We start from the raw sequence: 23,984 nt of genomic DNA on the forward strand, positions 1-23,984 counted from the left end.
CATCTCCTCATATTAAAAGCCCCAAAGAAACTAGGTACTGAAGAATCATACTTCAATATAATAAAGGCTATATATATTACAAAATCCATAGCCAACATCACACCAAATGAAGAAAAATTTTAAAGCATTTTCTCTAAAATCAGGAATGAGACAAGGATGTCCACTTTCACCACTCCTATTTTAAAAAGCACTTGAATTTTTAGCCATAGCAATTAGGCAACATAAAGAAATAAAGGAATATAAATAGGAAAGGAAGAAGTCAAATTATCTTTCTTTGCAGATGACATGCTCGTTTAACACCCTAAAGACTCCACTAAAAGACTTTTAGATCTGACAAACAAATAGCAAAGTGGCTGGATACAAAATCAACATAAAAACCAACATCTTTCTACAATGAACTCACTGAAAAATAAATCAGAAAAATAATTCCATTCGCAATAGCTTTAAAAAAAGACCTACAAAAAAAACCCCTACAAATCAGCTGGGCACAGTGGCTCAGGCCTATATCCCAACACTGAGTAGGCTGAGGCAGAAGCATTGCTATAAGTTCAAGACCAGCCTGGGCTACATAGTCTCACAAAACAAAACAAAGAAACAAATGGAAAAACCCCATACAAATCAACCTAACTAAGGAGGTGAAAGAATCTTACAATCACAATTACAGAACACTGAATGAAGCAAGAAGCTTAAGAAGTCACTAGAAGATACAAAGGCCTCCCATGTTCACAGATTGGCAGATTTAATTATTGTTAAAAATCACCATATTACCAAAAATGATCTACAGATTCAATGCAATCTCTATCAAAATACCAGTGACAGGGCCAGGGATTTAGCTCAGTGGTTTCACCACCTGCTGTGCAAGCACAAGGACCCAAGTTCAATCCCCGGTACCAAAAAAAACAAAAAACAAAAACCAAAAAACCAATGACATTCTTCAAAGAACTAGGAGAAAAAAACCTGAAAATTTATATGAAAACACAAAAGATACAGAATAGCCAAAGCAATTCTAAGTAAAAAGAGCAATACTGGAGGTATCACAATACCTGACTTCAAAATATACTACAGAGCCATAGTAAAACAACAATGTGGGACTGGCATAAAAACAGACATGTAGACCAATGAAACAGAATAGAGAAGGGCCAGGATTTAGCTCAATGGTTCCACTGCCTGCCTTGCAAGCGCAAGGTCCTGAGTTCGCTCCCCAGTACCAAAAAAAAAGAAAAAAATCATAGAGAAATAAATCCATCCAGCTACAGCTACCTGATTTTTTTTTTTTTTTTGAGACAGCTTTGTAGTTCAGGCTGATCCTGAACTTACTATGTAGCCCAGGCTGGCCTCAAACTCTCAGCAATCCTCCTGCCTCTGCCTCCGAAGTGCTGGGATTACAGGCGTGGACCACCACACCTGTCCCAGTTAGTTACCTGACTCTTGATGAAGAGGCCAAAAACATATACTGGAGGTCAGAGCCTCTTTAATAAAAACATATACTGGAGGTCAGAGCCTCTGGAAAATTGCTTACTTATATGTAGAAGACTGAAACTAGATCCACATCTCTTGTTCTGTACAGAAAACAATTCAATGTAGATCAAAGGCCTAAATATAAGACCTCAAAAAATGAAACTGATAGAAAACAACATGGGGAGACACTCCAAGATGCAAGCACAGGAAGTGACTTCCTGAGTGGGACTCCAAAGGCTCAGGGAATAATAGCAAGAACTGACCAATGGGATGGCATCAAGTTAAAAAGCCACTGCACGGCAAAGTAAACAACTAACATAGTGAAGACACGGTCTACAGAACGGGAGGTGATCTTTGGCAGCTACTCTTCCAACAGAGGATTAGAAGCCATGACATAAAGAACTCAAAAAACAACTCCAAAAGAACCAAAACTCCAATAAAAATGGGCACAGGTGACATAGCACTTGCTGGCATGTGCAAGGCCCTGGGTTCAACCTCCAGTCCTGGGGGTGGGGGGAGGCAAATGAACTGGATAGACACGTCTCAGTAAAGGAAATACAAATGGTTAGCAATCATATTAAATGTTCAAATTCTTTAACCATTAGGGAATTGTAACTCAAAACTACAATGACATTCCACCCACCCCAGCCAGAATGGCTATCATCAAGAATACGAATAAACAATAAATTCTGGCAAAGATTCAGGGAAAATGGAACTCTTTTACACTCTTGGTAGGAATCTAAATTGGTATAGCCACTGTGGAAATCAGTATGGAAGTATCTCAAAACACCAAAAATGGAACTACCATATGATCCAGCTATACTACTCCTTGGTATACACTCAACAGAATTAAAGTCAGCATACTATAAAGGTATCTGCATACCCATGTTTATTGTGGCACAATTTACAATAGATAAGATATGGAATCAGTCTAGGTGCTTATCAATGGAGGAATGATAAAGAAAATGTGATAAATATATTATTCAGCCACAAAAAAGAATGAAGTCATGTCATTTGCAGGAAAATAGATGGACCTGACGATCATCATGTTAAGTGAAATAAGCCCGACTGAGAAAGAAAAGTATCACAGTTATCCTAATATGTGGAATTTTAAAAAATGACATGAAAGTAGAAGGGGGACTATTATCAGACAAGAGGAAAGCAACAAGGGAGGATGGTGTGCATTGAAGGGCAATGGGAGGACAGATGTGATCAAAGCATGCACATATGAACATGCCACAATGCAACCGAGTATTTTGTAAAATTAACACAAATATGCACATTCAAAAATATCTTTTTCAATACTGGCATATTTCTGTGTGGTCATGTGGCTGAGTCCAAAGTCAAGACTCAGCGAGGAAACCCTGAGGCACTGATGTGGGCTGCTCTAGGGCTGCAGCCCTCTCCCAGCTGTAGGAAGCCAGATGGCAGTGATGCTCATCACATGCTGAAGCACTGTGTGGGCACTGGGGCAGGAAGGCAGAGCAGCGCCCCAGAAGGCCACCATACCAGGGAAGCTGGGAGCTGCCACACTGGGAAGGGAAGTCAAGGCCCATATTGTCCAGAAACAGGTATGGACCAACAGACAACCACCAGCGTCTGCTACATTGGGTAAGATGGGCAGAGGCAGTGGGAGTCTCAGGGGGAAGGCACCAGACACCCAAGCGTGATGGCTCATTTGGGGAATCAGCACCCTAAGAGACAGCCGCCAAGCTTAATTAACAAAAGAACTATACATATTTAAAGAAAGTTAATAGGATAATTAGGAGGTGACTACTTGAGAATACAGAAAATTCCCATCCTTGGAGAGACTTAAGAGGCTATTTCATGGGCTGGGAATGTAGTTCAGTGCCTGCCTTGCAAGCACAAGGTCCTGAGCTTGATCCCCGGTACTGGGGTGGGGGTGGGGGATATTTCACCCATCAAAAAGAAATAGAGAGCCGGGTGTGCTGTTGCACGCCTATAATCCCAGCACTCGGGAGGCTGATGCAGGAGGATCGCCATGAGTTCGAGGCCAGCCTGGGCTACATAGTGAATTCAAGGCCAGCCTGAACTACACAGTGAGACACTGTCTCAAAAACAAGAAAAGAAAAGAAACAGAAATAGAGATCTTAAAACTTTGAATTTTATCATTGACATTTATTTATTTATTTATTTTTGGTTTTTTGAGACAGGGTCTTACCATGTAGCCCTGGCAATCACTGACATTTTTTTTTCTCGGTACCAGGAATCAAACTCAAGAACTTACACTTGCCAGGCAGACACTGCACTGCTGAGCTACATTCCTGGGCCAATCATTGACATTTTTAGAAAGACAAATTAAGCATAAGAGAGCATGAAATGGTGACCTATAACGTATGCTAGAAAATCATGCCAAGTGAACATAATGCAAAAAAAGGAAAAACAAAAGAAAAGTGTGAAAGAAAAATTAAGAAACTCAAAGGATAGCTTTGGATCAATATTTGCCCAATAGAAGCCAGGTGTGGTGGCGCATGCCTGTAATCCCAGCACCTGGAAGGCTGAGGCAGGAAGATTGCTGTGAGTTCAAGGCCAGTCTGAACTAATAGCAAGACACTGATTCAAAAAAAACAAAAAACAACAACAAGAACAAAAATTGCCCAAGAGAAGCTCCAAAGGGTACAACAGAAACAATGAAAGAAAATAACAGCAATAATAATATTAAGTGAATATTTTCCAGTGGTAAAGAAAGATATAGGCTTTCAGAATGAAAAGACCCACCAAGTCTTTAAACAAGACAAGGATATTAATATTGATATATTTGTACGAATGAAGGCCACTCTATGAAAAACATCTTAACTCCACTATACACAAAATGACACAGATTTGAAATATATAAAGCATATTAGAGAAATATAAGGGAAAACTGGCAAGTTCATAGAAATCAACATGATCAAAAAGATGAAAAGGACCTACTGTAGTGGTTTCCTAAGGAGCATTTCCAGGGAACATTATTAAAAATGCAAATTTTAAGTAGGCCTTACTCTCTCCAGATCCAATTTGTATCTGGGGCGTGATACAGGAACTCACATTTTTAATTAACAGCCGAGGTGATTCTGATAAGGTGGCCTGGAACCATACTTTGAGAATCATCAAGTTAAATAACACAATTAAAACCTCAGTTTAGGGCCGGGGATTTAGCTCAGGGGTTCTGCCACCTGCCTCGCAAGCACAAGGACCTGAGTTTGATCCCCAGTACCAAAAAAAAACAAACACCCTAAGTTTAATAGTTATATTGAACTTTATATCAAAAAGAGAATGATTATTCTTTCAAAACACCATAGAGCATTCACAAAAAATGACTTGGCAGGCTACAAACAGAACCTCAGGAACTTTCAAAGAACAAAAACAGGCCATTTTTAATCATAACCTAGTAAAATTAAAAATTAACACAAAAGGGTAGTGAAAAACCACCACTGACAAGGAAAAAATTATTTATTTAGAAAATGTGGAAAAAGCTCTTCAAAGTAGAGAAAGGGGAGAGATGGAAGAAGGGGAAGTAAAAGGGTTAAGACATGATATGCACACGAACCAATTCCCCACGATGATAAATGTATCATTATGTATCTCACACATGTACTAATTACAAAACAAAATAAAGTAGATAAAAAAACTCACTAACATTCCAAACTAAGTAGAAATACAGGACAATGAAACCACTACCTAGCAAAGTTTGTGGGATGAAGACAAAGCTATATTCATAGGGAAATTTATAGCCTTAAAATTGATAGAATAGAAAATAAGACAGAAAATAGTTAATTTAGGAAGCCACATTATGGACATAGGTGTAGAAGAAAGCCAGAAAGACAAAATAAACTAAAAAATTTAGGGAAGGAGTAAGATAAATACAGAACTGAAATAAATGGAAATAGAAAACAATAAATAAATAAATAGGTAACTAAATAAAGTATACATGCTCCATAAAACTAAAAGCCGGGGATGGTTTGGCTAGATAGGTAAAGAGAGCTTTTCATATTTTGTTCAGTTTTTTTCTGAATCTTTTTAAATAAGAAAGCACTTAGGCATTACATAAAATGATAAGAAATTCTGTGAAAATACCTAAGAAGTTCTAAGTAAGCTATAAATACAACAATAAAAAAGGTTATTAATTCTAATACTGACTCGGAGGTCATTCTTTATTTTTGTTAAGACTGAAAACGTTGCTTTGGTAAGTCAGATTCCAGCTGACATCTTCATCTGCAGACACCCATGCAGCAAACGGGTCTGCATTTCCTGGGCATTTGGCGCTGCTCTGCATCACTGCACAGGAACATTCATGCTGTCATCGACGCCTGCTCCACCTGCCGACCTGGCCCCGCTCTGGCCGGAACGGCCTAGTGGGCATCCCCAGTGCCTGTGAGGGGTCTGGGTGCCAGAGGCTAATGCACTGCCCTGGGGAAGGAGAAAGTCTCTTCCTCCTCCCCAGTGAGAAACCATCTACATGGCAGCTGAGTGCTGCTACCCTAAGGGGAAATCTGGCCTGCAGGTGTATTTTGTTTGTTCCTAGAAAACTGTAAATTAATTATTAACATAAATAATTGAGAAAAATTAAACACAAAGGAACCAGGATACTTGGCTTCTCTTAAAACTAGAAAGCCTGGGGCCAGGGATTTAACTCAATGGTTTTGCCGCTTGCTGCACAAGCGCAAGGACCCCAGTTCGATCCCCGGTACCAAAAAAACCACTAGAAAGCCTGACACCCCCGGTGTGTGTTTCCACAGGGTGATGATTGCCTACGACTGTCCTCTTTGGTCCCCCACTCCCTGCCAGGCCAAACCCTGAGCCCCGTCCACTCCTTGTGTCAGCCCCACCTCACTCAGGACTTCTCAGTATTTCTGGATCCAGACCACATCCCTGAAACTGATTCCTCTACCTCAGAGCACAGTTCTTTTTTGTCAGATTCTGTGTCCTGGATCAGAGTATGGGAAACACTGTCGCCATAATTACAATGTGGAGAGGCCATGGCAGAGCAGCTGGTGTGGGCTGGCTGGGCGCCTCAGCAGCATCTAGCCCCTCCCTCCCCCCTCCCTCACTGACTGGGTCACTTGATTATTCGATTCACTTGCTTAACAAAGATTTATTTGTAAACAAACTCTATGCCAGGGACTTTTCTAGGGACCAGAGACTCTGTGGGCTACAAGGTGGTGCCCAACTCTGTTACTGAGACGGGGCCATTGGGAGGAGGGAGTGTGTTTCAGACCCTGAATATCTAACTTGCAAGTGACCTACAGCAGGGACCTAAGAACCATTATGTATTCGCTATTCCTGTGGATTTTGCAACATGAGAACAGGGTTTTCCTTTAAACTTGATCTAGGAGTCACAACTTCAAAGCTGGAAGGAACAGGCAATGTTAATTGGACTTCTTGTCGGAGAAGCAAAAGGGATCTCCAAAGAAGTGAGCATTAGGCAGCTTTCATGATTCTTGACTTAAGGCAGGAAAGGTTTAATGTGGTTCACGGTTTCAGGAGACTTGGTCCATGGTCAGCTGGCTTCAAGGCAGAAATATCATGGTGGAAGGCCTGGTGGGGCAAAGCTGCTTAGTTTGTGGTGTCCGGAAGTAGAGCAGGGGAGCAGTGCCAGAAAGCAAGGGGCCAGGGACAACATACAGTACTCAAGGTCAGTACCCTTCTTCTTTTTGTATTCCTGACGGTTGAACCTAGGTCCTCCCACATGCTAAGCAGGCATTTTACCACTGAGCTATACCCGCAGCCCAGGAAAGTCTTTCCTACATGCTTTCTCTGCATGTTTTCCCTCAAGTTTGAGCCATACTTTGCGAATGAGAAAAACTAAATATGAAGGTTGGGTATTCATTTTCATAACAGTAATTCCTTAATATGATCACAACACAAAATTTAATTTCTATTTCTCAAAAAGTCACCTCTTGTAGTAAATAAATATATGAAAAATTGTTCAACATCACTGGTTATTCGAGAGATGCTGATGAAAACAACACTGAAATTCCACCTCACCCCAGAAGGAATGGCTGCTATCAAGAAATCAACCAATAACAAATGCTGGCGGGGTTGTGGGGAGAAAGGAATCCTTCTCCATTGCTGGTGGGAGTGCAGACTGGTGCAACCACTGTGGAAATCACTATGGAGATACCTTAAAGAACTAGGACTAGAGGTCCCACTTGACCCAGCTATTCCCCTGCTGTGCTGTGTATCTTCCACAAAGAATTAAAAGAATCATACCACAGTGATATATGTGCACCCATGTTCATAGCAGCACAGTTCGTAATAGCTAAAGCTTGGAAACAGCCCAAGTGACCATCAACTGGAAACTGGATAAAGAAGATGTGCTTTTTAAATAAAATGAAGTACTACTTAGCCATAAAGAATGAGAAACTAGACATTTATAGCTAAATTGATGCATATTGAGGCCATCCTCTTAAGTGAAATAAATAGGACACATGTTTAAATACCGAATAGTTTCTCTAGTGTGAGAAACTGAAAGTGTAAATAAGGATACACAGGGATGAAATGGCCTAATAACGTATTTCTCGGATTGTGTTTCCATCGCGTGTCATATAACTGTATCAAAATTTAAATTAGGGAGAAGCTTGGCTTATGTGGAGTCTGCTAACTAACTGGAGTTTTTTTCCAGATCATTATTTGTTCAGTGTTGGTTTTGGGGACCTTTCTGAAACACATTACATCCTCTGGTGTCTTGTTGGTGCTTGAGATGCTTTCTTAAGTTATATGGAAAAATGTTTAAGTGCTTTTCAGTTTTGTTTTGGTTGAGTTCTACTGTATCTGAATATTATTGTAGTTTTTTTCCCTTGCATTGTTCTTCTTTGAATGGTTTTAATTTTTGTATGCATGTGTTTGATAATAAAGTTATTTAAAAAAATTTTTTTTAAGTCACCTCTTAAATACTGAAAAACCTAAATAAAGTAATCGAATATGAAAATCAATCAATCCTTTTATAGGGACAGGGAGTCCCTCCAGGTAGGAAAAAAATAGAGTGAAGGCCTCATTGAGTTTTATTAAAAATTAATAAAGAATTCTACTAAAGGCAGTTTCTGCCTCTGAGCAATTAGAAAGACAAAGGCAATGAAAGAAGAAAGTAGGCCCAGGAAGGTCCCAACTAGCACAATTAACATAAGAATCCCACATTTCCCCTTTTTTTAATCCTTAAGCATAAACTACTTTTTCATAAGGGCCCTCTCACAGTCTTTATCCACCACCAAAGGACAGGGAAAGTCAGGGCCAGAGGCAACCCAAGGTTAGGATGAAAAACAGCCAGGGAGCCAATCAGATTCCAGGAGCCTAAGCGGGTGGGGTGGGGGCCCTCAATAAAAGCAGCTGGGGATCAACTATCCCCAGGGCATTTCACTTTCCTATGCTCCCTACTGGTCCAAAGTAGCTGTCTGTCATCTCTCTTCTCCCCTTCCTCCCACGCTCAAATAAATTGGCTTCTTTTATTTTAAACTCTGTTTCTTTAGCTCTTCAGTGGCGCTGGGTCTAGGATTTCCTGGAGCAGCGTGTTCCAGCAGAGCAGTGGCAGGCCGAGGTGTGGTGAACGCCCCTCCCTGACGCTGCACTTCCTCCCTTCCCTTCCTCTTCCTTCCTTGTGCTAGGGATCTAAACAGAGCCTCACTCGTGCCAGGCATGAGCTCTAACCCTAAGCTGCATTCAAATCAACTTTGGATCCTGAAACCCCACCAGGCCAGACCTGCTGTATCCTGTGCTTCCTGAGCTCAGAGCCATACTTTTCCTTACAGTGGAGCAGTCCAGTTCTCTACACAGCCCTCTGGGTCACTCCCTCACTCCCTTCCCCAGGAATCTCTTTGCTTTTGTCCTTCCCTAACCCTTCCTGAGAATCGCTTTACATATTTTAAAAAGTTTTTTTTCCCAGTACTGGGGATTGAACCCAGGAACTCATGCATGATCAGCAAAGTGTTCTTTCTCTCGCTGAGCTACACCCCTGGGTCTTTTAGTTTTCTTTTTATTTTGAAACAGCATCTTACTAAGTTGCCCAGGCTGGCCTCAAACTTGTGATCCTCCTGCCTCAGCCTCCTGAGTAGCGGGAATTACATTCGTTCACCACCACATCCACCTACTCACAAAGCTCTGTAAGCTACCCAGCCCCTTTCTTACAAGACAGCTTGCTAACCTGCCTGCACCAACCTAAATGCCTGGCAAATAACTGATATAATCCCTCCTCCCACTGAGGTTTTGTCTTTAAAACTTGTTTGAAAGCTGTAAGACCTTGGAGCACACATTCAACCTGATCCGTTTGGTGTTTCCCCAGTTGCAACTCTGATCAGCTCAAATAAACCCTTTTGTTTCTCAAATCAATTTGTGCCTCAGTTTCTCCTAAGGGTCAACAGTTTTGTATAATGTAGAAGCGCTTTCAACTTTGGTATTTTAAGCTTTTTTATAGTCCCCGTAACAAAATCCCTCAAAAATGCTCCTTTCCCTTGAGGCATACCATTATATTTAGGCCTCAGCCTACAAACACCAGGAGTTCTTTGGTTAAGAAATGTACTATAAGGGCCGGGGGATTTAGCTCAGTGGTTCTGCCACGTGCCTCGCAAGCGCAAGGTCCTGAATTCGATCCCTGGTACCAAAAAAAAAAAAAGAAAAAAGAAATGTACTATATTCTCTATATACAAATTCTGTTAGTTTAAGAATTAGGTCTGAGCCAGGCATGGTAGCCCTGTAATCCCAGGAATGTGGAAAGCTGAGGCAGGAGGATCTCAAGTTTAAGCCCAGCCCGGGCAACCGGGCAATTTAGTGAGACCCTGCCTCAAAATAAAAATGGCTGGGAACGTAGCTCAGTTCAGACACCCTGGGATCAGTCCTCCTCGGTACTAGAAAAAAAGCGCCCCAAAATCTGCATTGTAGACTAATGATTCTTCGTGTGCATATCAAGTTTTGGAACCCCAGTGTTCGCTTTTCCTTATAACCACAGTTCTCAAACACTGCTGCAAATTATAGCCATGCGGGAGTTTAAGAAAAGGACAATGGCTGAGCCCAAGCCTAGGATCAGAATTGGAACCTCAGGGCTGTAGAATGAGGACATTTGTGTTTTTGTTTCCTTTTCACTCTGTATTTTGAGCTAATTGTAGCTTTCACATGCCATTTGTGAGGAACAATGCAGAGAGGTCCCGTGTTCCCATCCCCAATGGTGACATCCTGCCGAAAAATAGCACAACATCACAGTGGGGAAATGGACCTTGCTACTATCCTCCCATGTTTTAAACTAGATCGCTTTTTTTCGGGTACCAGGGATTGAACTCCGGTCCTTGTGCTTGCGAGGCAGGCGGTGCAACCTCTGTGCTAAATCCCCAACTAGATCACTTTTTTTTACTCTTACTTCTTCCTTTGCTGATGCTTAGTTCTGCTGAAGAAGTCCATCTCTTCTTTAATGGACATCTTTTTTTTAACTTATTATTTTGAAAGAATGCAAATCCCACAGAAAATAAATATATGCTAACGGTGTAACAGAAACCTAGACATCTTCCACCTACACTCACCAGTTGCTTCCTTGCTTGCTTCCTCCCACTGCTCCCTTCCAGGCTGTGTGTGAACACACGCTCCACCCTGCCCTGCTGACCCACTGCTCACAGATACGGAGCCCGGGCTCCCGACACTTTGGCGGTGTCTCCTGCAAACAAGAACCTTCTCTTATGCGACCACAACAGCAACATTAAAATTGGGAAATCTAACAACCCAAATAATTACTGTGATGGTATAGTCCATTTTTGCCCAAACTATCCCTGAACTTAGCAAGTCCTCCCCCGTCCCTCTGGGGTCTCACGTTCATAACTGTGCCATCTCTTCCCTACCCACCCTTTCTTCTGGGACAATCACCCAGCCTTGCTTTGTCTCTCTCAAGCCACTGACATTTTGTGAAGGCCTGAGCCAGGTGTTCTGTAGATTGTCCCTCAGTTTGGAGTTGTCTGGTGGCTTCCTTGTTTGATTTCATTTTGGGAAAACATTTTTCATGGATGTGCTTTGCTATGGGTTCACGGGGGAGACAGGTAGCTATGGAGGGTTTGGCTCTCTCGTTGTTTAAATGCTATTAAGCATTGCTGATGGATGGCCACCCCTGAACACTGCTCCCAGCTTGGCATCAGTAATATTCACCACAGACGGTGGTGCGTTCTGAAGCAAAGACAGGCCTGTGTGACTCCCAGCCTGTGACTGTTACTCCAAAGGACAAGGAGACACAGAACTGGGCTTCCTGCGTGGGCTTCTCTAAGGCCGGGCCAAGCAGCCTCGCTTCTCCGTGCCTCAGTTTCCTCCAACTCTAGCATGGAGATGAAAATACCCAGCACCTAGCTCATGCAGTTAATGTGGCAATGGGTGTTACAGACTCAACCTGGTGCTCAGATTTAGCACGTGCTCATTTAACATGAGCTCTTCTTATTATTTTTAAAAATATCACCAAGTCAAATCTCTCCGGTGTTGCTTTTATCTGGTGGATGGGCCAGGGGCTTATCCTGTTGTGAATGTGCATTGTTTTCACAAACTCGCTCACCATGCCCATCCTATGGCCCTGCTGCTGGGCTCTGCCAAAGACCCTGGCCCATCACAGCTGGAGGCTGAACCTTACCATTACTTCCTGGATCGTTTAGCGAGGCCTTTCTTGATACTGTTTGGAAGGTCAGGATCTTCATTTGCATTGAGCAGGGAGAAATTTAAGTCATAGGGTGGCGGCTGGTGGGAGACCTGGAATCCTAGGCTCAGCACAGAGAACTGGGCTGGTCACAGCAACTTCCTGCCCCAGGTGCGCAGGGCCCCGCTCCTCTGTTGTTCCCCCTGCCTTCCGTGTCTTCTCATTTGGTCCCCTGTGCTCTCCCTCCCAAGCTGGCCCGATGACACCCATCTCTGCTCTGTCAGCACCACTATGGACATGCGACAGCTAGGAAAGGGACCAGGATTCAGTTGGCTACCAACTCCCAAAACCTCTGAGCCACCGGCCTGTATGAGGGCTGGGTGAGCACCAGCATGGAGAGATGGCCATGGTATGTTTGAGCAAAAAAAGTGAGAAAATCAACTGGAACAGATGATATAATCCAATTTATGTTAAAACATCAGTAAAAAAAAAAAAACAAAGAAAAAAGGGGACCTGCTCAGAGGTGTGTGTGTATGTCGTGGTCCCAAATAGAAGTATCCAAGCAATGGAACCACCTCAAAGGGATCGTCCATTTTTAAGTCTTACTGTTGAAATCAACAAAGGCCTGGGTGAGGTGAGGGGCTCCCCTGGGGATGCTTGTCCTCCCAGCGACAGCAGTTAGCTGTCCCTCTGTGCCAGGAAAAACTATGACTTTAAGATGCAGGATTGTGATTGCAGGAGGTTTCACCCCACCAACTCAGGATCCACCCATTGGGGAGAGAAACTCAGGAGGGCTTCCAGAAGACGCCAGGGTGGCAGAGTCCTACTGTCATCTCTCTTGCTTTCAGGGACCCTCGTGATAACTAAACATGGAACCAACTCTGACTGGGCAAGGGGCAGGACTGGGATATTCTGGGCCAGCTCTCCCTTCTCTTCGGTATAATGACAAATGCCATGGGCGGGGGGGGGGGGGGTACCAGGGATTGAACTCAGGACCTGGCAGTTGTGAGGCAAGCGGTGGCACCACTGAGCTAAATCCTTGGCATGAATGCCATTTTTAATCTGGGTGGTCATATACCTTCCTATCACTGTGGGACAGTGGGGTTATAAAAGGATTCTTATTTTCTTTGCACTGGTAGACTCTCTATTATATGTTATCTGGAAAATAAGATATCTTAATAAAAAAATGTACCTTTGCTTTCATTTCTGATACTTAAATGGAGCCACTATCCTATGAATGGAAATTATATCACCCATTGCAGTACAAAGCCCTTGTCCCAAGAAAAGCAAACATGACAAACCTGGCACTCTGATGGAACTCTCTGGAAAGAGTTTATTATGGTTTAGATCTAGAATGTCCTCCAAAAGTCTCAGGTTCACACACAGAGCCCTGGAAGGTGACCTGACCATGGGGGTGCTACACTCATGGTGGATTCGTCCATTGGTGAGTTCATGGATGACTGTGCTGCCAGGAGGAGGGGCCTGGTCAGAAGAGGTGGTGCCTGGGGGCGTGACCAGGAAGGATGCATTCTTGTCCCCTCTCCTCCCTTCTATCTCTGCTTCCTGGCTTTATGACATGAGCAGCTTTTCTCTGTCAGGCATTTATCATGCCATTTCTGCCTTGGAACTGGCCAACCATGGACTGAAACTTCCAACACTGTGAGCCAAACCAAACCTCTCCTCCTTTAAGTTGCAGGTGTCGGGTCCTGGGCCTCAGCAATCGGAAAGCTGACTAATACAGGGACCCTCTCCACCAGAGTTGTAAATGCTCCAACCATATGACAACTTCCTATCTGATGTAAGGAAAATCCCACTTCCTTACAACAGCTGTCAAGCCTTACCCAGTCTAACTAACTCACGACTCTTCTCTGGCCCTCTCTGCTCTTGCACTGCCCTTCCTCCTCCGGACCTCTGCTCCACAAGGCTCACTCCCTCACTTCCAGGAGACAGCTCCTCAAACTCCACCTCAACACAAAGCTGCCCCTGTTCACTGGCCCCAGATATAATACAGCTCCCGCCTATCTTTCTCTATCCCTTATTCTGCCCGATTCCTCATCAGCCTAACACCTCCTGACACAGGATATGCTTGTTTATCATCAGTGATCTTCAGCACTGGACTGTGGAGAGGACCGTAGCAACCTGCAGTGCTCATGGCTGTTCAAGGGGACAGCTGCTCCCCACTGTCACTGATGGTGTGTGAGAATGTGGAGCCCAAATCTTCCAATTTTTCAACAGAAGCCGCTGATCAGATTTTCCCATAGAACCTCCTGATCCTCAAGTGTCAGCTAGTGATTCAACACTTCAAGGCACTGTGCAAGGTAGGGGGAGGCCAGCAGGACACGTCTGCAGCACGTGGCTGTGCGAGCCCAGAGCCACCGAGAAGCTGAAGCTCTGTGATGTGCTGAGAGGTTGGGGTGTTTCCACAGTGAAGGTCGGGGGAGCCTATGCGCCCCCTGCGACACACATCTCCTCCTGCTCCATCTCAGGCTGCACTTGCAAGCAGTGCAAGGGGCTGAGTATGTTTAGCCAGGCGCCTTTCCCCCTCTTCCCTGTTCTGATCACATCTCTTAATGCTTTTGCCTTTGCAGGAAACTGGCTGCCATCTCACTCTCTGCTTTGATAGGAAAATAATTCCACGGGGAAATTGACTGTGAAGCCTTAAGGAGTGCCCCCTCAGGATGGGGAGAAAAGGGAAAGAAAGAAAGAAAGAAATGCAATCAAGCACTCCGAGTGGAGAAAATTAAGTGCTGGCGGAGGGAGCAACAGCCGTGCCGGTCCAGAGCCTGCGCACACAGGAATGCTAATGGCCACATTGCCGCCCTGGGTACAGGGAGCTGGGAGCCGGAGGAGCAAGGACTATGTGTTCACTTAACAAGATGCATTGGATGCCACCGGGCGAAGGCACATGGCCATGGCCTCCGGCTTGAAGGCCGCACAGGATTCTGAGACATGGCTTGGGGTGGGGGGTAGGGGGGCAGGTAACAGGCTGAACTTGGCTGCAATCCAGCCTCCAAGCAAACCAAGAGAAACCGAAGACTTGTTTTCCACAGACAGATTCTGAGCCTGGGATTATCTGATGGACTCAAAAGTCAATTGTCTGTGAGGGGGTAGGGGGTATGTTTTTAAGGCAATAAAGCCCACAATTTTGTCCATTGTTTCATCCTACTTTTACAGACTGGATGAGGAAACACGGTCACTGATTGGGTCACTGAATAGAAAAGGAACTGTTTCCTCTTTCTATTCAGGAAGACAAACCTTCCCAGCTGATGAAACCAGGATGTGAAACAAGGTGATCCCTCATTCCTTACCTGTCCCTCCTTCAGAGGTAAACAAGCAAGCACAGGCACGCAAACGGAAGCTGGAGGAGCGCTTCCTGGACAACATTTCCATCTCTGCTCTGGGTGTTTTTCACTTCACGGGAGCACTTTTGGTACAGACGCAACACGTAGAAGCAAGACTCTGCCCTTGGAGTCTGCGGCTGGGGCCCCGGCTGAGCAACGCTGCCCTGGCAAAGGGGCTGGGTCCCGCTCGGCCACCCCTACCTGCCATCTCTGCAACCACCATGCCCATTCCACGCGCTGGCCGGGCCTGCCATGTACCCCCAGGTCTCTCCCACTTCCTCCAACCTCATCTCATCCCACGCCACACTGTGTGCCTCCACGAGCCCAGAAGGAGCACCAGCATGCTGTTCCCTCTGCTTGGAATGCTCTTCCCCTTGCCCCTCTCCGATCTGCTCCTCCTTATCCATAAGGTGTCAAGGGCAATGTCACCCCGGAGAGAGGCCTCCCTCCCCTTCCAGCCCACACATCTCTCTGCTCCGCTCCCTCTTCTGATTTCTTCCCAGAACTCCTCAACACCAAGATGGCTTCCTCCTCCTTCCCTGTCTCCCCTGTGGAATAGAGCTTGCCTAGGAATGGCTACCTCCCAGCCTTGTTCATGTCTGTACCTGGGGTGCTGAGCACAGGCTCTGAGGCTCAGGACCGGTGTTTGGCAAACGCTGGCGGAGGGAGAAGGGACAGTTCAAGAGATTCTGAAATGAAATGGCCACTGCGGGCAGGGATGAAAGCCCCTCAGCAGCTGCACTGGCTGCCGCTCCAATGCGGACTCCTCTGACATGGACTCCGGGTGTTCGCACCACGTGGTCTCTGCTGCCCTGGTCAGGGCCGATGGCGAAATGTGTGACAGAAGGCGTACAGCGCACACAGGCCGGGGTCAGCTCGCCGGGTGCCCTCGCCCTGCCCCATCCTCTCCCCCAGAGCTCAGGACCAGGACCCACAGACGTCAGCCCCAGGAAGCCTTCCTGCACACTACACCTCTGCCCCTGCGGCCACTCTGGTTGCAGGCAACTGGATGCTGTGGCTCGGCTCTGACCTCGGCCACAGATGCCTCTGTACCCCATCCTCTGGGTGGCAGCTGTCAGGTGCCCACCCTGTTGTGTATACCACAGTGTGTGTGAGCAACACAAGAGTGAAGGAAGTCAAGGGCCGGGGATTTAGCTCAGTGGTTCTAATGCCTGCCTCACAAGCACAAGGACCCGAGTTTGATCCCCCGTACAAGTAAGGAGTTGGGAATAAGGATGGACACACCACCAGCAGAAAGCACCCCGAGCCCCATTGTCCTGCAGAAGCTGTAAGCACAAGGCCAAGGCCAGTCCCTACCTGCGAAGGAGCCCCAGAACCATCCTGGGCCTTGACAGGCACATCCATGCACGGCTCGAAATCTTCTGAATGGTCTGGAGGAGGCTCAATGTGCAGTCTTGGGCCGGCTTCGGTTCTGATCTGCACCGATTTCTATGCAGAAAAATTCAGACCTTCTCAGACAGGATGGAATGAACATCCCTCCTCCCTCAGGGGCAAGGGCTACTGCTGGAGGGGCTGGCTGCAGGAAGCAGAGTCAGGGCTGGGGGCTGGTGTGCAGCAGTGCTCATGTCGTGCTCAGAGGCCTTATTTCTTTTATGGTGCTGGGGACTGAACCCAGACCTCCCGCAGGCTCACAAGGGGTCTTCCCCGAGCTACAACCCCATGCTTCTGTGCTTTCTTTACATGTTGAGATAGAGTCTTGCTAAGTTGCTCACACTGGCCTCGAACCTGTGAGCCTCCTGCCTCGGGCTCCAGACTCGCTGAGATCTCAAGCATGTCCCACTGTGCTTGGGTGCTTGAAGGTCTGCAGTGGTTCCTACCTGAACTTTCGAAGTGTGCCCAGTGGAATTTTTTTAAGATAACATTTTGGTTTGAAATTTACTAGTAGAATTTTAGCAGTAGTTGAACTTCTGAAAAGGGTCTTTGAGATGTCATTTGGTTCCAGGTTTGGGAAGCCGTGGCGCCCTCATCTATATACCATGAACGTCCTAAAATGAAATAAAATGCGGAAGCCTCCCCAAGCCCATTGGACGGGGGCTCTGTGAAGGGACCTCTCTCTCTCCTGCTTTCCCTGGGTCACCCTTGGGGCGCACAGCCTGCAGGCCATCCCCAGAGCACTGCCCCGCCTCCGCACTGAGTTCCCGGATGTGCACATGACGACGCCCCCTTCCGCCACTGGGCGGACTGCGTGAACACACAGGCAGAAGTGCGTCCTCCACGGTGCCCGGAGCGGGCAGATACCAGGCTCCCCTCGCCCAACTCCCACTCCTGCCGAGGGAGTGTGGAGGTGCTGCTCCCTACGTGACCGCTGGGGCAGGGCCAGGCCCCTCTGCGCAGGGGCAACACACGTGCCAGCCTCCTGTGTTCAAGCTACTGTTACTTAGAATCCTCGAGAGCAGCCAGACCGAGAGAGTTCTCCAGTCAGTCTGACCCACTGTCCCAACACGGTCACTCCTGACAGGCTGAACAGGGCTACGCAGGGCCCCCAGGATCTATGTGCCTTCTCCCACACACACCTTGCTTATTCCTTTCTGGGACCCACTTCCCTCCCCACTCTCAAACCGAGCGTGGCGCAAGGGTGGGATGTGAGCCAGGCCTGACCTCTGGGCCCACCAGCCCTTCACAGCACAGTCAGGCCGGCTGACTCAGGCCGGGAACAGACCTACGGCAGCCAATGAGAAGGACCTGGGATTCCAGTTAGAGCCACAGCAAGGACAAGCTAAAGTGAGGGCCACTGGGGCCCATTCTGTCGCTCACACAGAGAAAGGTTGCTGGAGGCAGAAGCAGAGTCCTGGTGGGTTTGTTTAGAACTCCTGGATCCAGCTGCACCTGAAGCAAGACCACTGAAACTTTTTCGTTTTTAAGCCTGTGTGAAGAGGATTTATGCTATTTGTGACCAACTCTTGACCCCCACTTGTGCCTTAAACCTTCCCTCCTCTGTTCCTTTGCTTACACTGTTCTTCCGATGTCAGTGCCATTTGCCCCAGTCTTCTCCATGAACCCAAATCCTGCCTGGCTTTGGAGACACTGCTCTCTGCCCACTGCTTGACTCTCCTGGGGCAGCAATGTGCCCTGGGGAGAGGGTCCGAGCACCAGCAGGCCTTGCAGCTTGGCACGGCCATAGGCTCCAGGTGCAGCAGTGTGAAGGATACAGGGCAGGCGTCTGAGCGGAGTCCAGCTCTCCTAGTAGTCACAACAGACTTGGGGATGCAGGACCTCTGCCCGTGGCTCTCCATGCTCTTTGCTGGCTGGAGTGTGGCTGGGATGCCTGGTAGCGAGGACCACGAAACAGTGGAAAACAGGAACCTCCCCTGGAGGCCACCTCCAAATGCTTCTTCCTATGAGAGGAGCAGCCACTGCTGTGGCCAAGTCTCTGCGGCCCCTCTCCTGTGGAACACAGCGGCCCTGGCTGGCTGATACCCTTCTCTGGCACACAGCCCTTCTGTGTCTACGCTACAGCCTCTTACCCATGGGGAGGGCCTGGCTATAAACTCCGGCGAACTGGTTCAGTCCCCGCAATGCTCATGCTTGCTCCCTGTGTGACCCTGGTAGCCCCCCACCTCTGGCACTCGTGATGCCCTTGACCCAGTGATGCAGGCTGAGCCCTCAGGGCTTTGGCACTGCCCTGCGTGAGGCCTTTCTAGATGTCCCCTGCAGATGCCTTGCTCGCCTCTCCCTGGCCCTGCTTCTGAGGGACAGAAGAGGACACAGAGCCTGTGTACTGACTCTATGCCCCGATATGGGAAGGGACTCAAGGGTAACTGGGCCATGTGTTTCCCTGATGTCCTGGCACGAGGACCTGCTCCCCCTGTAACAGTAACTTCCCCAGGGGTTAGGAAATGCAGCTCTTATAGCAATGAAGAAGACACCGATGCTGGGGACCCACTGCCCTCAGGACTCTGCCCTGCTCAGGACAGAGCTGCTTCTGGCCCCAGATCACACTGTCGCTGCTTTCATGCGGATGCCGTGTTGCTTAGTGTGGACTGGGTGCCATCCCTAGCATGCTGGGTGTGTTTTCTCGCTAAGCTCTCCTGGACTGGGGAGGGGGACCTAAGACACAAGGGTGTGGGCCCACCCAAGGTCACGTAGCTGGGAAGCCAGGGAGATGCAACAGCAGTTGACAGGGTGTAAGTAGGGGTGGGTGGTACCCCATTGTGGCCATGTTGGTACCCCAAGGGCACAGGGCGGGGCAGAGCTGGGAGGCAGAGACTGAGTCCTGTCTGAGGCTTGAGCTCCTGGACAAGCCTTGCCTGGATGAAAGAGCCAATCAGGAGGAGGATGCACACCCACAAGGGCAAGCAGCACCCAGCACCCACGCAGGAGAGCCCAGCCTCCCCTCCCAGCATTCAGCACAAATGCAGCTTCACTAAGATCACTGGGAGCAAACAGGTTTGCAGGGGACCTTAAGTCACTCGGCAAACCCTTCCCAAGCACTGACTGCACACAGGCTCTGGAAAGCTAACAGCCACCTTCTGGAGCTCACGCCACCCCAATGGAAGGCCGTGTTTATGCAGCAACATGTGACAAAGTCAGCGTGGACCAGAGTTTCTCAAGCTGAGTGGGAGCCTAGGAGGGGAATAAATAGGCACTCCATCTGGCCTGCTCTCCCACCCCCATCCTAGGCTGAGAATGGCCTCACCCAAGGCTGGCAGCCCCCAGCCCTGGCACCTGCACCCTTGCCTCCCACCTCCCCACCTGTGCATGGGATGAGGACTGTGCTCCGGACTGGCCCCTTGCTTGGCACATGGCTGTGCCAGGAGTGGGTGTTCCCCAGCAAGTGGCTGCTCTTTCCTGCCTACTTGTATGCCCAGACCTGGGTGGACCTTGGCAGTGGACACACTGGAGGATTTAAATGCCCTAGGTCATTTCTATCTGAGCCACACTTGGCCTAGTTCATGCCGAGTTATTTGTGTATAACCACGACACTCCTTGGTAAAGTGTTCTAAGAGGTGTGCTTCAAAGCTCACTGGCAAGTACTGTAAAAGAGCAGGCACGGAGCGCACGGCTGGCTGTGCAGTATGTCGATGGCTCCCTCTAGAGGCAGAAGAGCTCTGCCGATGCCCACAGAGGCAGGGTGGTGGGACACGTCAACCTTCCTTGATCTGTCTGTTCCTCTCAGATATGCTGATCTCTGATAAATAACAGCGCTTGACATGCTGACGGTCTGTGGTGTGCAAGGTCACGGGGAAGGCTGATGCTTTGTGGGTGTTTCATTTACTGTCCTCACTGCAGGGGTTCAGAACCCAGCTAGAGGGTGCCAGAGGCAGAGGTCTCCAGGGTCAAACTTTCTCTAAAGAGCTTTCCTAGAGGTGCCAGCTGCCCGGGCCACAAGAAGAAACTGGATATGGCAGCCGAGGGAGCGCTAAGCCTGGCTTTCATCACTGCGGGAACCTGCAGGAGACCTTTCAGGAAGGCCCACCCTGCGGTAAATTGCTGCAAGGCCAATCCCTTCACTACCAATTTAATGCTAAGAGCTGATGACGTTCATCAAATCTGACAGCATTTTGGTAAACGACGGCTCTGTTGATTAGGCCGCTGTCCACCCAAGTATTACAAGGCTGGGGAAGCCATAAATCTTAATCCACGGCTAGCAGCAGAAAGATCTAAGGCCCAGAAGTAGTGGGGGAAAGGACAGTAAGAACAAGAGCCCATATATCATGGGCACCCATTCTGCTGTGAAAGCAGCAGCTCAGAAGCCACAGCTGTGGCCAGGAGGCCCAAGCACCGAGATAGGCTGCCTTGGGGAGGGTCTCTCGGGGAGCACAAATCTGTCTCCAGGAGTGGATGACTCTGTGACCCTGGCTGGGGGACCCTCAGGCCTGTGTGCCCAAGGCAGCCCTTTGCTTTGGGTAGCTCCCCCCAAAGTGCTTCCTGATTGCTGGAGAGGAAGGGAAGGAAATCAGCTCCATGGGAAGAGGCAAAGGTACTGGGCTCAGTCAGTGGAAATGGGCCGTGTGACTCCAGGGGTTCGGGGGTGACTTAAGCAAGCCCGGCGAGTAGGAGGGCTGAGGCTGTGGGCAAGGACGGGAGCCCTACGACTGCATGCGGCCCTGCTGACCTGGTCAATGTGAATAAATGAAGAGACACTGCGGCCCCATCACTGCCTCCTGGAGAGCGCTGCCATGTAGGGGCAGCCCCACTCTGGGCCGGGCTGGGGTCCCTTTCCTAATGCGCTGGCTTTTGAGAACCAGCCAGGGCGTGACCTCGCTGCCCACCCCTGTTGATTCCAAGGCTGGGGAAGTCTGTGCAGAACCCGAGGACAGACTGTTCCGCTCAGTCCTGCAGAGCCAAACACCTTTCTTGAGCTAGAGATGCAGCCCAGTGGCAGAGCGCCTGCCTGGCTCGAAGGCCCTGGTTCATCCCCAGTACTGAAAGAAGCAAAAAAATGGGGAAAAAAAAACTATCTCCCCATACTTTCCACCAGAGAAGCTTGCAACTTAACTCTACTTCCTGAGGCCAAAGGACAACAAGTCTGTCCTCCCTCGTGACAGTAATGATAGTGTAGCTGGCGCACCGGGTCCATTTGCTGTGCCAGCTCCAGCCCCTGGGGTGGAAGCCGGGCAGCCTCCTGGCCCTATTCCACACAGCTTCAGGACAGAAGGGTTTGTGGTGGACAGAGAGCTTGGCCCCAGTGCCAAGACCGCAGACCACCGAGGTAGCAGAGGGTACCCACAGGCCTGGTGACAAGGACGAGCCGAGACATCCAACTCACGTCCCTCGGAGAATATCCACAGACACTGAGTGCCATGGAGAAGGTGTGCTGGGGGTGTTCTGTGAGTCAGTAGAAGCTGGGGGACAGGGACAGCTGTGGGGGGCTGTGGGGGAGAAAGGAGCTGCTAGGCTCAGGGAGCCCTGCATCGAGGCTTCTGTGTGCACTGCAGTTTGAAGCCCTAGACAGGCCTTTCTGCTCGCAGCAGGGACGGCGGGGCGGGGGGCGGGGGGGGGCAGCTCCTGTGCCCCCTTTCCGGACTCCTTGCGGGGCTGAAATCCAAACTCCCTGGCAGCCTTGTGGACCCGGGGTAATCGCTCTTCTCCTCCCTGCGACCTGACCTCCAGCCACCCCTGTGCTCTTGCAACCTCACACCAGCCACCCTCCCTCCTCTCAGCTGGGTCTGGGTTGCGTCCCATGTCCCTGGCTATGCCCTTCGCTGTCCCCTCACCCCTGGCAGGTCTTGCCCAGCTGCCTCCAGCACGCAGTGGGTCCCTGTTTGGGAGGCCCCGGAAGCCTCTGCTCCCTCCTCTTGCTCGAGTGATGCTCCCCACCACGGTCCACTCTGCCACCTTTCTCTCCTTCCCAGCACTTGTCACCTCGCTCTGTCCTTGGCCCCACTCCACATAAGCTGCAGGAGCGCCGGGCCTGGCTGCCTCTCCCAGTGCTCCAACCCAGCAGGTTCTCCGTTAAGTGGCCACAGTTCGAGTGCAAGACACAGCGCTGCGAAGCGCCCTGGGGACTCCAGGCCAGGTGCCCTCCCATCTCCCCCTTCGTCCACTCCAACAGTGGTCAGTACTATCTGTCTGCCACGTGTGGCTCCGACCTCTGCAGACAGCAGCTCAGCCACCACTCCTCAACCACCAACCCCTCCACCTCTCAGGGCAGACAACAGGCTCCACACTGTGAGGGCGGGCAGCTTACCCAAGGTGGCACAGCTGCTGAGTCGGGCACCTGGGCGTGGCATCCCGGCTGCTGGGGGCCAGGGGCTACACTCCTGGCCACTTCTCTGGACTTGAGCGTCACCTGCTACCAGGTGCTCCGAGCTGAAGAGCCAGACGGCCCCTGCTGGAGGCCCACCTGACCACACTGCACACGTGCATTCCCAGCAGCCCCGGGAGGCTTGACAGATGTGAAGAACAAAGTTCAGAAGGGTTATATCCCCTGCTCCAGGGCACAAAGCTAGAAAGCAGTCAGTCCAAGGCCTGTGCCTTCCACACTCAGAGGCCACAAGTGCAAATACCCCAGTGAGCTGGGCCGGGGAGGGGAGTGGAAATGCCGTGGGCACAACCCCTGGGGGCAGTGGCAAACAGCAGCTCACACTAGCCCAAGTGGGCAGCAACTGCTTGGCCAAGAGTAGGGGCCAGATCTAGCCATTATTCTAGGGAAATAAGGGTCTAGGTGTTTTACCTACAGAATGTTTTGAATTTAAGTGTTGACAAGTGTCTAAAAATTTTTTTAAAACCATAGGTCCAAAAATATAGTTGGGGGACAAGGAAGACCCGCAGACTTCATGTCGCCAACTTATGGCTGCCAGCAGCCCAGCCCTGCAGCTGTTTGCAAACAATCTTCTCCTGCCTCACCATGGTCACAGCAGGCGTCTCAGGGCAGGAGACGTACGGGGCGTTTAACCCCAGGACTGTGCACGGTGCCTGGGCTCTGGCAGGCGTCACTGGACGTCTCTCCCTCTGATGGGTGATGGCCTTCATGCCATGCCCACGCCCCTGGGCCCATCAGACCTCTGTGGGATGGCCCCCAAGGCCGCGGTGTGGGTGAAGAGAGTTCATGCAGTGGCGGGGAGCTGCCACCTCTGCCCTCCACAGGTGCCTGTCTGTCTGCAGAGGCCAAGGCCAAACACTGTGATTCCTGA

The 23,984-nt window shown here is 49.0% G+C and overlaps 1 protein-coding gene across 20 annotated transcripts in view; it reads right to left on the reverse strand.

Moving 5' to 3' along the window:
- Window positions 1-23,984, reverse strand: part of Katnip (katanin interacting protein) — a 179,218-nt gene that overhangs the window by 91,910 nt on the left and 63,324 nt on the right. For 17 of the 20 annotated variants that reach the window (XR_015450358.1, XR_015450359.1, XR_015450360.1 and 14 more), the window contains one exon: window positions 16,705-16,836. The exons of 2 other annotated variants lie outside the window; for them this stretch is intronic. Coding sequence is in view for 15 of the 18 variants with exons in the window: in XM_021237361.2 (XP_021093020.1) it covers window positions 16,705-16,836 (132 nt within the window). In the remaining 3 variants the exon portion in view is untranslated. Of the gene's footprint in view, window positions 1-16,704; window positions 16,837-23,038; window positions 23,611-23,984 lie in introns of those variants that run through there. One more of the 20 variants, XM_004856007.4, reaches the window with a different exon arrangement.

This window comes from Heterocephalus glaber, unplaced genomic scaffold (genome assembly GCF_053883595.1).
Source record: "Heterocephalus glaber isolate CG9 unplaced genomic scaffold, H.glaber_assembly_v1.0 deba00000943, whole genome shotgun sequence".
Taxonomy (NCBI): Eukaryota; Metazoa; Chordata; class Mammalia; order Rodentia; family Bathyergidae; genus Heterocephalus; species Heterocephalus glaber.